Source organism: Primulina eburnea, chromosome 2 (assembly GCF_022965805.1).
Source record: "Primulina eburnea isolate SZY01 chromosome 2, ASM2296580v1, whole genome shotgun sequence".
NCBI lineage: Eukaryota > Viridiplantae > Streptophyta > Magnoliopsida > Lamiales > Gesneriaceae > Primulina > Primulina eburnea.
Window position 1 is genome coordinate 4,592,969 of NC_133102.1, and position 13,426 is coordinate 4,606,394.

Consider the following 13,426-nt stretch of genomic DNA (forward strand, 5'->3'; position numbering starts at 1 on the left):
CTTACAAACAGCACCATAGTCAATCGATGAATTGATCCGAACAAAATGAAACAAAACGTGAATAAATATCAAACTATGATTGTACAAAAACATTTAACAGACAACTACATGCCTCCAAAATCCAGTAGGGTATATAAAACTAGTATTCCTAGTCTTCTCACAAAATATAACAAAAAAATTAAATTTAAACCATAATTGCAACAAGTACAGAACACTCATTAATGCATCATTGAATAAGCTTTACACAGACAAATTTCCTCTGCAGAACTTCTTCCCTCGAGAACTTGCGCAGAACAGAATTCCAAATCAACAGAGTGGAAAAGATTTTCTGGGATAATGGATATTTTAGAATGCTGCTCTAAGGGCGCCCCTTGCAGCTTCGCGTTTCATCTCAGCGGCTTTACCACTGCCTCGGAAATACATGTATACTTGCTAAAAACGAGAAGGCAACAGTTAATGATATATATTCTCATGCTATGGTGTTCTCAATATTTTCAAGAAAATCGATACAACGGTACAAAAGAATTATATATATATATATATATTTGTTAGACCTGAATAACCCAAATGCTTAGAACTGACTCGAGGCAAAATAATCCGAACCCGATGAAGTAGAAAATCTAAACCAAAGAAATAAAAAGTTAGTACCAAGGGAAGCATATTTTGTAATGTCGTTACACTAGGATGGTGCTACAAACAGAGACGCATCCATAAACAACATCTACTGGAGATTGAACTTACCCCAACCAAAACATGCTTGCCTATCAGGTCAACAGCCGGAAGAATACCTCTGAACAGACACAATTAAAACTTGAAGCTAAAATAATTGAAAAGGCTGATAAGTGGACTTAAAAATGAAATAAAAAATACAATAGAAAGTGAACTCACGCCAGAGATTTTCCTCTAAAAACTACAGGAGGGGCAACGGCGGCAAAGATACAGAAGCCAATGTGAAGCTACAAATGGATAAAACAAAAGGTTGTCATTTAGTTGATAGCAAAAAATAGAAAGCCATGACAAGTGAGAAAACTTACCACAGTAAAACAAGAAAAACCACCCAAACTTCACAGCGCTTTCGTTTCTGCACCACACACAGATGAAATGTTAAACTATAGAGATCAATGATTTTTCATCCATTCTCGATACCATCTGTAATTCATTGAACGATCATTTCACAGACTATATGATTGAATTAGGTGCTAGTCATTGCACTGTTAATTCTTCCCAAATAGTAAGAACGTGTTAAAATAAATCATTTAAGTCCCACGACGAATATTTTTGCAGCTACAATCTTCTGTATTTCCCACGTTAAATACAAAAGGAAATTATGCAAATTCAAAATCGTACATGCTGGTTTTGCAAAAGAATGGATGGACGTACCTAAAAGCACGGTAGAGTGGACGATACCATAACACATAAGCTCCAGGAACCCCAGATATGAAGTAGATAATGGCAAGAAACCATATCTTTGCATCTAGAATCCAGGAACTGAAGTTAGGAACATTGAATCCAAAAACCTGCTACAATAATTAATAATAATAACACTTGAATACAAACCTCCTTGTTTAATCCACGCGGTGGTCACAGCTATCAAATTCCATAGAAGACAAAAGGAGAGTCCTATCACCACCAATACAACATCATTACCAGCAACCAATGATTTAAGTCATATCGGAAAGATAAAGGAGGAATCTTGCAGTTCTAATATCTAAAGACACTTAAAACCTTTCAATACGGAAGGAAATTGCACATTATAATTTGATATATCTAACCAGTACATAGTAAACCAAAATCTCTCCAACAATCCTCTATCAAAAAGTATTTACGGCAAAAGAAAAAAGCAAAATGCAGAAATAAAAACAGAGGGAGTGAGGGATGAAAATTTTCACCCTTGAGGTTGTACCAAAAGTTACACATACATTACTTTCTATATCTATTAATGTATTCGACGGCCTTTGATAAGCAACCTAAGAACAAAACTAAGCAGAGATATTTAATCAATTCTGAAAGTAATTCCCGGATGAGTCAATTTTCGGCTTAAACTATCTCAGCAACTTAAAGAACAAAAACCAAAGTTGAAGTTCTATCCCTTGTCAAGCACAACTGATCGCAATCTTAAATACTTCACAAACTTTAATGTGAAAAATAATCTCATACTTCAAGTTGAGAAAGTAAAAGGTCACCCAATTAATGCTGGCAAAATTATCTATACCATTTCCATACAGATGCACATTAACAGACAAGAAGCTTCCAGTTCAGTAAAAACAAACCAACTTTCTATCCTAGACAAAGTTCTACAGATTTTATCGAGAGAGAACAATCACGAGACTAAAATAGCATAGTTGCATTGCATAAAAAGAAAACATGAAAGTTGCATATTGACATACCCAAAAAGGTTGTGAAAGCGACATATTGCAGCTTCTGCAGATGAATTGGTATTTCATTTGTGATATCATGGTGAATAATAGGAAAAAATGGAGGCCAGTTTTTCTCCTCAATAACGATACCGGCTGAAAAGAAACCAGAAATTACTTGAGACATGCAGTAAAATTTTGCAACTTACAATAGAAAAAACATGTTCACGGTTATCCCATTTGGTGGTGTAAATTCAAACATGCATCATGCAATATATGTATCTACACAATTTTGTTATGAATTATGATAGTTAAAAAATATGGTCAATGAAGTCTATCTTCCTAACTAAACAAGGTAAAGTATGTTTAGTGGTTGATAAATTGCATTGGAAGAGGAAATAAATAATAACAAAAACACTAGAGCATAGATGTTACCCCGCGCAGCAGCCTCTTCTCTCCGTTTTACTTCCTACTCGGAAAAACGAAAACAAATTTGTTACTCTTCTTCCTAACAGTAGGAAATCTGAAATCTTTCATCAAGTATGCAAACTATAAAATAACCACGGTTTGCCATAGTATGCATAATATGGCACTGCCAATTGAATGGTTACAAGAAAGCAGTAAACTCATAAAATTCTCAAATGGAAACGTTATAATTGTCCCCCTTTGGAAACTTTCTTTTCATAAAATTCTGAGATTATGTTATAATTGTCTCATTTTTGGAAACTTTGTTGAGAACTAGTAAGTAAGATGAAATGCAATGAATCAGCGTCTTACAGACCTGTTCCCTCCTTTTCAAATCAGCTTCCTTCGCCTGCAACTCTCTCTCTTTCTTCTTCAAATCCTGTGAAATTTACTTTGATTAGAAGATGAAAGTTCAACTACCAAGAACTACAAAAGAACAGTGAGGTAGCATGTTCAAAAAGTAAAAGTTGCACCGCAGCACTATCAAGAGGTATATCAACGGGGGCAGTAGGATTGTAGAAATCAGCAGGTTCTGGAGGGAGGGGTGAAAGCCTTGAGTTTGTCACCGGTGGAACACTACCGGAACTCTGAAAACAAAGAAAAACCGCTTTTAATGTAAAATGAATACATCTTTAAATGTATATGACGTGCAAAAATCAGTAGACAAGCATAGTAAAAGATTGCAAGAAGCCATAGATTTAAGGATCTATAGTCACCAAACTTGAGCGACAAGGAAGAAAAATAAAGACTAACTAACCGTCGTGTAAAATGCACCACCGCTGAAATTCGATTTCCCGGTTCCTTTTCCTCTAGCCCCTCCATCCTAGTTTCAGAAAACAAAAATATCAAATGCATAATCACTACCAACATAATAAAGGCTTTTCAATTCTATTCCATTAATAAAACTGACCTACATATATCAAAGAGATTAAAGTAAGAGCTGTATAAGGCCACGCTAGAATCACAAACTGTTCAGCAGAGTAAAATCATAAAATGACTTCAAAACTAGTTATTTTGAATGTAACTTGTTAAAGTAGATTAACTAGAAATTCAAATCGCAAAATGTTCAGCAAAGTAAAATCATAAAATGACTTCAAAACTAGTTATTTAAGGTGCGTCATAGACATTATATGCATACAAATGAGGGGTATTGTTTGCCACCATAGCAGTAAAAGCTCTAAAGTTTAAAAGAGCTAGGTTGCTACGTACACTAAAGAAATATAATTATCTCTACTCATTGACCCCAAAATCCCATATTTTTTCAAGGCAAAAAAGAGAGGCGCAATCCGTGAATAAGGCGTGCATAGCTACATATAGGCCATGAATTTTCAAAAACAAAACATTGTCCCCATGTCTTGGATTGTATCCTAATTTCACATGATAAACAATAACCCAAAATTATTGACGACACACTACTCTCGTGCAGGTAGGGATATATTGGACAGAGTGGTAGTTAATAATTTGGAGCCTTCATTTTTTATTCTTGTATAAAAAATCAAACTTAAATATTTTTTCGGTTGAAGTGCCCATTTCATAATCTAAATTTCAATATAGTAAGTAACGGTTCCTATTTCCCAAACCTAATCCTCTCCTAGTTTTTCCAACTTTCAAAGCTCTCAGTAGGAGGCCCCTTTCGAAAATGCAGCAACTGAATACACCCAGGCCACTCAAGCTACCACCTCCATACACATCACTGTCCGCCACATTAGTGAAAGCTATCGAGGCACCACCAAAATCAAGTTAGTAACCACTGAAACCCTAATGGCACCAGCCACTTCCAAATTTTATTCAAGCATAAATCTCATGTTGGAGAACCAACAACAGGCTTTAACTTATAATCCTTCCCAATCTCACACGGCAGCACATTAGTTCCAGCCTCCGATAGTCAGAACCAAACCCACCGAAACTATAGTCAACTCATCACAACCAAAGACTCAACTTTATCAAAAACATTCGTCAAACTCAAACTCCTCAGTCCCGCGATTAAAGAGAAAAACCTTTAGTCTACCAAACAATATAGTGCGAGTGTTTATACAGAGAACTTACAGAGAATGGATTAACTTCTTCCTCATCAAAAGGATTGGGATCGTAACGGCCGGCCATCTGATTGACTCAGTTGAACTTAAATTTGATTGCGGAGACTATAAACAGAGATTTGAGGGTTTCTCTTCTTATTTTCCACTGATAATTGTAAGATTTGAGGGTTTTCAGATCTAAGAGAAATGAGACCACCAAAAAACACAAAGAAACAAAGCGATGAGCTTGAAATTTTTTAAGACAAAACGGATTCCAATGACTGATGCAGAAATATTCTCTCTGAATCCTGATATATATAGAATCATATTTAAACATTGTCTTGTGTGACCTTAGATTAGAGACGGTTTTCTTGCATCCTTGCACGTCAAAATATAGTATTCTAAAAACAAATGTTAAGTACACTTCCGAGTAAAAACTTAAGAAGAGTATATTATTTTGATTTTTTGAAAAAAAAATGCACATATTGAGACAGGATATATCCGATATATTTATAATGAAAAATAATATTTTGACATAAAAAAATGTTAGATTAGTCGGATCGGAAATTCGTCTCACAAAACTTATACCTGAGACGATAAGAGTTTTGTTTTGTTTTTAAAAAATTTAATTATATATTATTTATTACAGTATATCTTCATTTTGTAAGTCTCACGATATTTTCTGCATTTAACTCATGTTCTTAAGTTTTAAAAAATATCACTCTTCTCGGAGGTATATCTGATAATCAAATGGATTAGTAACTCAATCCAATAAACATGTTTCACTTCAGTTCCCTCTTCCGATCATCTTATTGCTGATCGAGAATCGGTTCAAATTCGTTCCCAATAATATATTCAGTATAAAATTTTAATAATATGTTACATAAATTAATCACTAAAAGATAATATGATGTGATATAAATATAAATATAAAATATATACATGTTAGAATATGATAAGTTTGTTTTTCAAACAAAGATGAAAAACCTAATTTCGAAAGGTTGTACACTGATATTGAAACCTAGTGATTCTTGCATGCTATGTGTGCGTGTAATCAATTTAATATAGATGAAAATTTTATTTTTATACAAATATATTTTGTGGGTATAACCTTTTTTATCAAAAATTTTTTATGTATTTTTTGCTATAGTATTAAGATTAAAATTTGAACCTAACTCAAAAAACAAGTGATCATAATCCATATATACAACTTTCAGAAACTCTATCCAGCCGATGTGATATATCTTAACATATCATTTCACGCCCAGGAATGAACAACTATAACGTGTCATGAACAACTATAACGTGAAGATATTAACGAATGACTCAACTATAAACAGTCCAACACATAACGATGGATATGAACTCTGAACAATCAAACCAAAATAAATTACAAACTTGATTATTAGTTCTCCTAAATATTACACTAAAACAAAAGAAATTATATGGAAAAAAAACTCTCAACATTATTTTATATTTAATTTAAGCCTAACATTTGAAAATCAGGATCGTACACTAACATGAATGAAGTAATCATATAATTAAAAAGAAGATGACCATTAAAAGAATAAAATAATTAAGTGGGATTTATTCAACGTTTGCCTAACAAAATACAAAAATTATGAGGTTTAAACTGCTTAATTGTAGCCCGCCATGACAAATGAGAATCTAATTTCTAATTTGAATCTTGGGCCACATTAAGAATCCTATGTTTAAACCTTTGATTTTTTCAAAATGAATTTTATGATTTCAAAGGTTTATTTTTTCGGCTGCGTCTCCGGGTGGAAGTAAATGGATCCACCCATTTCTTGTCCTCCTTCACAGCTTCTTCCCACCTCTCCTTAAATCTTTGAAGTTCTATAGTCGACTGCCTCCGAATCTGCACGACGACCCCATTTTGAAGCTATAATTATATATTTAAAATCCAAAGAATCACTGTGATATATAGTTTCCACAAAAAATAGCTAAAATTCCAAGAAATCAGTAAAATTCAAAGCAGAAATAGAGTTGCATCGCGCATCTCTCACCTCTGATCTAATGTCCCCTGCGTGCCTCTGAATGTAAGGCGAGGTGGGTGACAAAAACAAAACAAAGACCCTCTTAGTACTGAGGATGAAAGAAAGAATCAGGGATTAGAGGCACTGGAAGCTATACCTTTGAGTTCTTTTCCGGATTCAAAACCTGCACAGATGCAAAAAAAACTTGAACTTGGGGGACTGGAAATGGAGATGAAGGCAACTCATTTCACGGAGAAAGGGCTGATAAAATCGAAAAGTTGATGCTTAAAGAAATCACCTTTCTCGCTGATGCTCCTCCTAATGTTTGTATACTCTGATGAACTACATATTCGCTATCAACCACTCCAACCTTCGTCGTTCGATCTCCCTGTGTATATCCAAGTTCATACAATAAAAGACGTTAAGAAAGTCAGATGAACATTTTAAAGATAATTTCGAATTCATCATCTAGTATCAAAGATAAAATTACTCGCCTTTCTTTATTCAAACACGAACACACACATTGAGTGCGTGTATGACGAAATCAATAAATATTATATATCATTTCTTTTTTTAAAATTACAATATGAAAAGATCGTTCATATGTAAAAGTAGTTAATTATTTTTTAACAAATATAAGAAACCAACCTCACTCGGTTGTGAACGTTGAAAGTTACTTTTCAAAATTTGTAATTAAAATATGCCAACATCATGGGTGAAATAGTGGGAAAGTTGTATGAAAATTGCGGTAACATTGTGATTTAAATCGTTTAATTATGCACTAACTCAAGTCTACGTTTTGATAACTAAATCACAAGGCAGCCAAGGAATAGTGGGGAAAATTGACCCCAAAGGTTGGTCCAACTCAAAAAGTACAGGAATCAAACATATGTCATTATATTTTATATCAAGTATACAAACGAGCACCCATCGTTGTATAAAAAAATATATAATGGTAATAATCGATGCGAGTATAGATATTGTATTCTATCGAATACGATATGGATATGGCAAATTTTGAAAATATAAGACAAACAGATAAAGATAATATACAACAATTATTAAAAAATATATAAATATTATATATATTTATATAAATTTAGTATTAAAACTGGTAGTATACACATATTTATATTTACGTTTGCGTCTTATCCGTATCCGTGTCCTAAACTTTTGGAAAAAAATTGAAGAGTATCCATGCTTTCAAATATTCAAAAATATAGCATGTTGCTACCCAATAGAAATATTTTGAGGGAGCTAAAGGGTATTCTTCAACAGGAACACAAAAATGCACAAGAGATTCTATGGAAGAAGCATAAAGAAGTTTTACCTGGGCACAATAACCAAGTTTCATGTCAATCCCCCATCCATGAACAAGATCATTCTGGTACCAAGTGAAAACTTAGTCTTAGATTATGTAAACGCAAAAGAAATATCTTTGTATGTTGGAAACTCAAACAGATATGCAATTACAATCTCCGTTCGATAATGCAATGCAAAAGTTCATAAGAGGGTCTGCAATCAAGAGACGCAACAGGTGACCACAAGATCGTAAAACAACCAAACTTTAAAAAATCAATAAAACCACCCATAGTTTGGTTCTCTTTTCTTGTTTGCCTTTAGCTATGGATATTGAAGGAACTACAAGAAGTCACAGAGTTTTGTACAGTTGTTCAGAGAAAAGCATAAAAAAGAACCTGTATCAAATGCCAGGCGCAATGCCATGCTGTTCTTGAAAACACAGGAGCCATTCCTTCAACAAATCTGAAAATTTGAGACTATCAGCATACAAAATATCCGTAACAGCAACAGCTCTGCCTTTTCTCATGGTTTTTTTTTTGTTCAAGTTGCATGTTTGACGACATTATATTGGACATTTTTAAGCGCGCGTCCCACAAAAAAATTACCGAGCATTTATAGACAGTGCTACGGGAGAGTAAGCAAGCAGGATAAATAAAAATTAATTCCATTGAGGATTGTGTACGAAAAGATGGTGCCTACCCAGTACAAGGCGGTCCCTCACTATCATCTGAACACTTGTGACTGCCCCGATCAACATATATTCTCCTGCCATATTGAAATACGTAGGTATTAAAAATCTACAGCCAGATTCCATATCACATAAATACTGAACAAAACTCACCGGTGAAATTTTTTCATCTTTTTCCTTATTGTAATCCTATGATGTATGCCTGTAGAATTTGGGTCCAAAGCTGGCTGTGATATCTCCAATCCTACGGATTTCACAATTTCCAGGTACCTAATAAGTTAAAAAATAAAGGGGAAAAAGAATACTGATATAAGATTTAAGCATCAATAAAAATGCAAAAGGTCTCCGTATCTGGAAGTTGAAACTAAGACTCTATAATATGACCATCAAGATGGAAGATGGTGCATGTGATAAACATCATGCTGGTTCAAAAGGAAAAGTGCATTACTTGCTTTTATTAAAGAAGAAGTTAGATCAGTTCTCATTTTGATAGAGACACTGTACTTTCAATTTAACATTGATCGTTTCAAAATGAATTATGTTTGAAAATTTAAATGCGAGGAAAAGTAGTATAAATGCCATTTGACAACCTTAATTCCTCTAAAAAAATAGATTATTCATAAGTTGGGAGCTTTAACTGCAATGAAAATTATTTAGTTCAAAATTTTGGATAAAATAATAAAATAAAAAGTTAAATTTGTGATGCATCTACCTTCCGGGGTCAAAATTCTCTACTCCCAAATCTTCATCCCAGAGAAATATGAAATCATATATAAACACCACATCCGGGTGTAAAAAACGTTTTGCAAACCACCTGTCCGTGAAAAAACTACCAATATTAATAAAAAACATACCAAAATTCGATTAAGATGCAGTAAATAAACCATCTTTGTCAGTGAAACAAACCGTGACTTTGTGAGTCCGGAGACAACTTAGTAGTGAAATCTTTATAGACATCCAACTCAATCTATCCTTGTATTCAATTAAGTTATTGTCAACTTAAATGGGCTTTTAATAAACAATCCCTGATATGATGGCAAATCCCATAGCCACGACCATATATCCTTCTTGAATCATGTACTTAAATGCTATGAAGAATTTCCATTCAGAACAGCAAAGGATTACCATTTTGTTTGGTTATGAGCGACTACATGTATGGCTTCCCTACTCCATTCCAAGTCCCACCACCCGTCCAAGTTGCCATCGTAATGGAACAAAATAATTGTAAAATTCTTCGAAAGAAACTGAATTCAAAGTAGAATAGGCAACAAAAGAAGTAAAAATCGTATAGTAAGTGATCAAATTTATCATACACAAACATACATTTACTAATTTACTAGTACCTTTTGAACAATTGTATTGACGTTTTGTTTTTGTCTGACACCCACTGCCATTGCCAGCAAATTATGATAGTTTGTAAAATTGACCTGAAGATTAAGAGGGACATGTTCGTTAGAGTCTATAATCACCACTTCCCGAACCACCACCTAATCCATCTGAGTGTGCATTTCATATGCCATGAAATATCAGATGAATCAAAATATGGCCATCAAACAATAGATCCCCAAGCAAAGAACAAAAATTGGCCTAGAGATGATACAGAAATCCATAATAAATTTTACCTTAGATTTGTGACTGATTGTTCTCCATAGAGGCTTTAACTCTAGGTCTGACCTTGATTCAATGATACCTTGAGGCAAATTATTCAAACTTTTGGTAACCACACCAATGTCCTACATCAAAGTATTAACACCACCTCAGTACGGCAACAGTAACAAATGCCTTAGCAAAGAATGATAGAATATAAATGTGGATAATCACCTTTAACATAGAGAAACGATGTAATTTTGACTCCATCTGACAAAAACAATAGTAAGAATCTATTTGGACAAGGACTTCCAATAAAATTTTCAATTAAATCGAGTTTTCTATTTATAGTACTCACTATGATTCACATTCATACATGACAACTAAAAACAAGAAAATTGTGCTACACACCTGCACGTGTTGATACTGATAATTTGTGGCCCTATAGAGTAAGAACAGCATTACTAAACAGAAAGCTCCAAGGAATGGTAGCTGTTTCATCTTCGTGCCACTCACTCTCTGCAGTCCCATTTACAAGTAATGGGTTATTAATTCAATAGATGATACTGATTTTAAAAAGGTACAGATATTAAGTGGCTCAAAATTTAAAAAGCGCAAGAATAAATTCTAGCATTTAGTTTATCAGAATTTTGAAATTTAAAAAAAAAGCGATTCAGCCTGCTACCATGTCAAACAAGAAATGCAATTTCTTCAATAGCCATCTTCGTAGCTCGGATGCCTTCATAGGGAACTATGGATCTTGTCACATCACAACTGAAATTAGTGAAAGTATATCAGATAGCCAACCAGTTGCACACAACTCAGAAAAAGGACAACTAGAAGCCACCGAGTTCTAACAAATTCGCCTTTTTTATTTCTAACCATATATTGGCTCAAAATTCAAATTCATATGGATATTTGAAAAAGGTCATTAGGGACAGATTAAAAGCTTCAACATCTCTATTCCAATCCACCCTAGTTCAAATACGCAGTAGAATTTTGGATACGCATCACAAGAAATCAACTTAAAACATGTATTTAATCCTACCATGCAAACTCCATATGTTTTTCCAAAACACAATTCAAAAAATATGATTAAATGGGACTTGAATTGTGACATGCAGGTCTCATGAAGAGCTCCTAGAGCCTTTTCATTTTCTTCACGTATTGTTTTCGAACGGACTAATTGCACACAAAATAAGTACTAGATATCGCAGACAGTGCACATGATGTTCATGAATGATTTAAAGTCAGTAAATTGTGCATCATATTTTCACCATCACCCCAAACCCAGAACCCGAATAAAATAATAATTTTTGAAGAAACTAAGTTCAGATGTGAAGAAGAACATAGTCTGCAATCTCCAATCAATAAACGAGAAAACTGAACTAGGTAACATTTTGAATAATAAATTGAAGGGTGACAATTCATATTTATTTTGATTTTCTTTAAATTTATATTAAATGAAATCACCACAACTTTGCCGTTAAAGAACCGTTTCATTTCCTGAACTTTCTATCTTTAAATGAACTCCACAAACCATTAATCACACAGACAGTTTCAAGAAATACAGAACAAGAAAAAGACTTTTAGAGAAAGAAATGAAAACGCGTACCTTCAACCCACAGATTCGACTATTACTATTATAATTAATGAAAAAACAGCAAGTGGTCGAATCCCAGATGAAAATACAGCTCCATTCAAGTATCCATCGTATCGTTTCTGAATTGAACGAACACTAAATGTAATAGTTAATATTAATCTCAAGAGAAGTGAAGATACAGATAATTCTTGAGCGTAACTGCGTGTTTAAATGTGTGGGGAAAAAAAAGACTCGACAAAGGCGAGCTGGGATAAGAATCGCCACGTATAAAGCGCAGAGAGCACAACTCTCCTGTCCAACTATAAATCGAGAATCTTTTTTTTTCGAGACCCAAAAGTTCAGATTCTCTCGTGTTGGGCTGTATTCGGATAGAGAGATGATATCTTTACATATAGGAGTGAAAAAAAACAATATCATTTATAAATATGTTGAAAATGTTGAAATAATATATTTTAATATGGAAAAGTAATAGTTGAATATTTGAATGTTGAAAATAAGAGTTGTAAAGTTAGAAATTTGTGTGTGATGATGTAGGTAATGATAGTATTTTATTTTTGGATTATGTGTAATGAAACTCTATAAATAGATCTCTCATTTGTGAAGAAAATCACAATTGAGTAGAGAGAAAAATATTATAAAGTGTGTAGTTTGGTAAATTTTGAGAGTTTGAGATTTTTACTTTTTACCATAAATTTTTATTTTTTCACAACACGTTATCAGCACGAAGCTCCAAAAGTCCTACATACTATTCCAAGCTCCAAACAGAAGAAAAAGGTAACAAAAGTAATAATATTTATTTTACTGTTATTTATTTATTGTGTATTTATTTAATATACAATATAATGTTATTATTAGAAATAATAAAAATAAATTTTTCATAAAACTTGTTATAAATCTTGGGAGGATGTTAAGACGACATCCCACACTCCCGGTAAGGGATACGACAAGTATAAAAGCCTATACGGTTTTTAAACAAAAAGTAATAATATTTATTTTACTGTTATTTATTTATTGTGTATTTATTTAATATACAATATAATGTTATTATTAGAAATAATAAAAATAAATTTTTCATAAACTTGTTATAAATCCTGGGAGGATGTTAAGACGACATCCCACACTCCCGGTAAGGGATACGACAAGTATAAAAGCCTATAAGGTTTATAAACAAAATAAATTATGACACTCATTATAATATTATGATATGATATACATAATTATTTAAACATGTCTAATATTATATACATCATATTATTACCATAAAATTATACAAATACATACATTTATTTTTTGTACACCAACGGTCATAAACGGTAACAAACGGCTAGTTTTTGCACTATAAATATCATCTCACAAACACATTCAATCACTCCAACTTTCTCTTCTTCTCTAAAAATTATTCATCATCAAATTTT

At 33.1% G+C, this 13,426-nt stretch overlaps 2 protein-coding genes across 3 annotated transcripts; both read right to left on the reverse strand.

Annotated features, from left to right (window-relative positions):
* Positions 1–43: 43 nt before the first annotated feature.
* On the reverse strand, positions 44–5,220 carry LOC140821968 (secretory carrier-associated membrane protein 1-like). The gene is made up of 13 exons (XM_073182671.1): positions 4,866–5,220; positions 3,577–3,642; positions 3,293–3,406; positions 3,136–3,198; positions 2,790–2,823; positions 2,388–2,510; positions 1,558–1,620; positions 1,381–1,474; positions 1,036–1,081; positions 889–956; positions 742–790; positions 555–620; positions 44–432 (listed from the first exon to the last, which is right to left on the reverse strand). Exons 1-13 carry the CDS (start codon positions 4,920–4,922, stop codon positions 346–348), a joined length of 930 nt encoding a protein of 309 aa, XP_073038772.1. The 5' UTR covers positions 4,923–5,220; the 3' UTR covers positions 44–345.
* A 1,064-nt stretch (positions 5,221–6,284) lies between these two features.
* On the reverse strand, positions 6,285–12,371 carry LOC140821975 (uncharacterized). Of its 2 annotated transcripts, XM_073182680.1 has the most exons (16): positions 12,024–12,368; positions 11,094–11,182; positions 10,820–10,927; positions 10,643–10,678; positions 10,444–10,554; positions 10,165–10,248; positions 9,947–10,065; positions 9,534–9,635; positions 8,975–9,091; positions 8,833–8,898; positions 8,529–8,595; positions 8,162–8,215; positions 7,130–7,219; positions 6,989–7,015; positions 6,862–6,888; positions 6,285–6,713 (listed from the first exon to the last, which is right to left on the reverse strand). In XM_073182680.1, the coding sequence occupies exons 2-16, from the start codon at positions 11,151–11,153 to the stop codon at positions 6,576–6,578; spliced, it is 1,206 nt and encodes a 401-aa protein (XP_073038781.1). In that variant the 5' UTR covers positions 11,154–11,182; positions 12,024–12,368; the 3' UTR covers positions 6,285–6,575. The 2 variants fall into 2 exon arrangements, with proteins under 2 accessions (XP_073038781.1, XP_073038786.1); XM_073182685.1 differs by lacking the exon at positions 6,862–6,888 and having other exon boundaries at positions 12,024–12,371.
* Between the last annotated feature and the right edge of the window lie 1,055 nt (positions 12,372–13,426).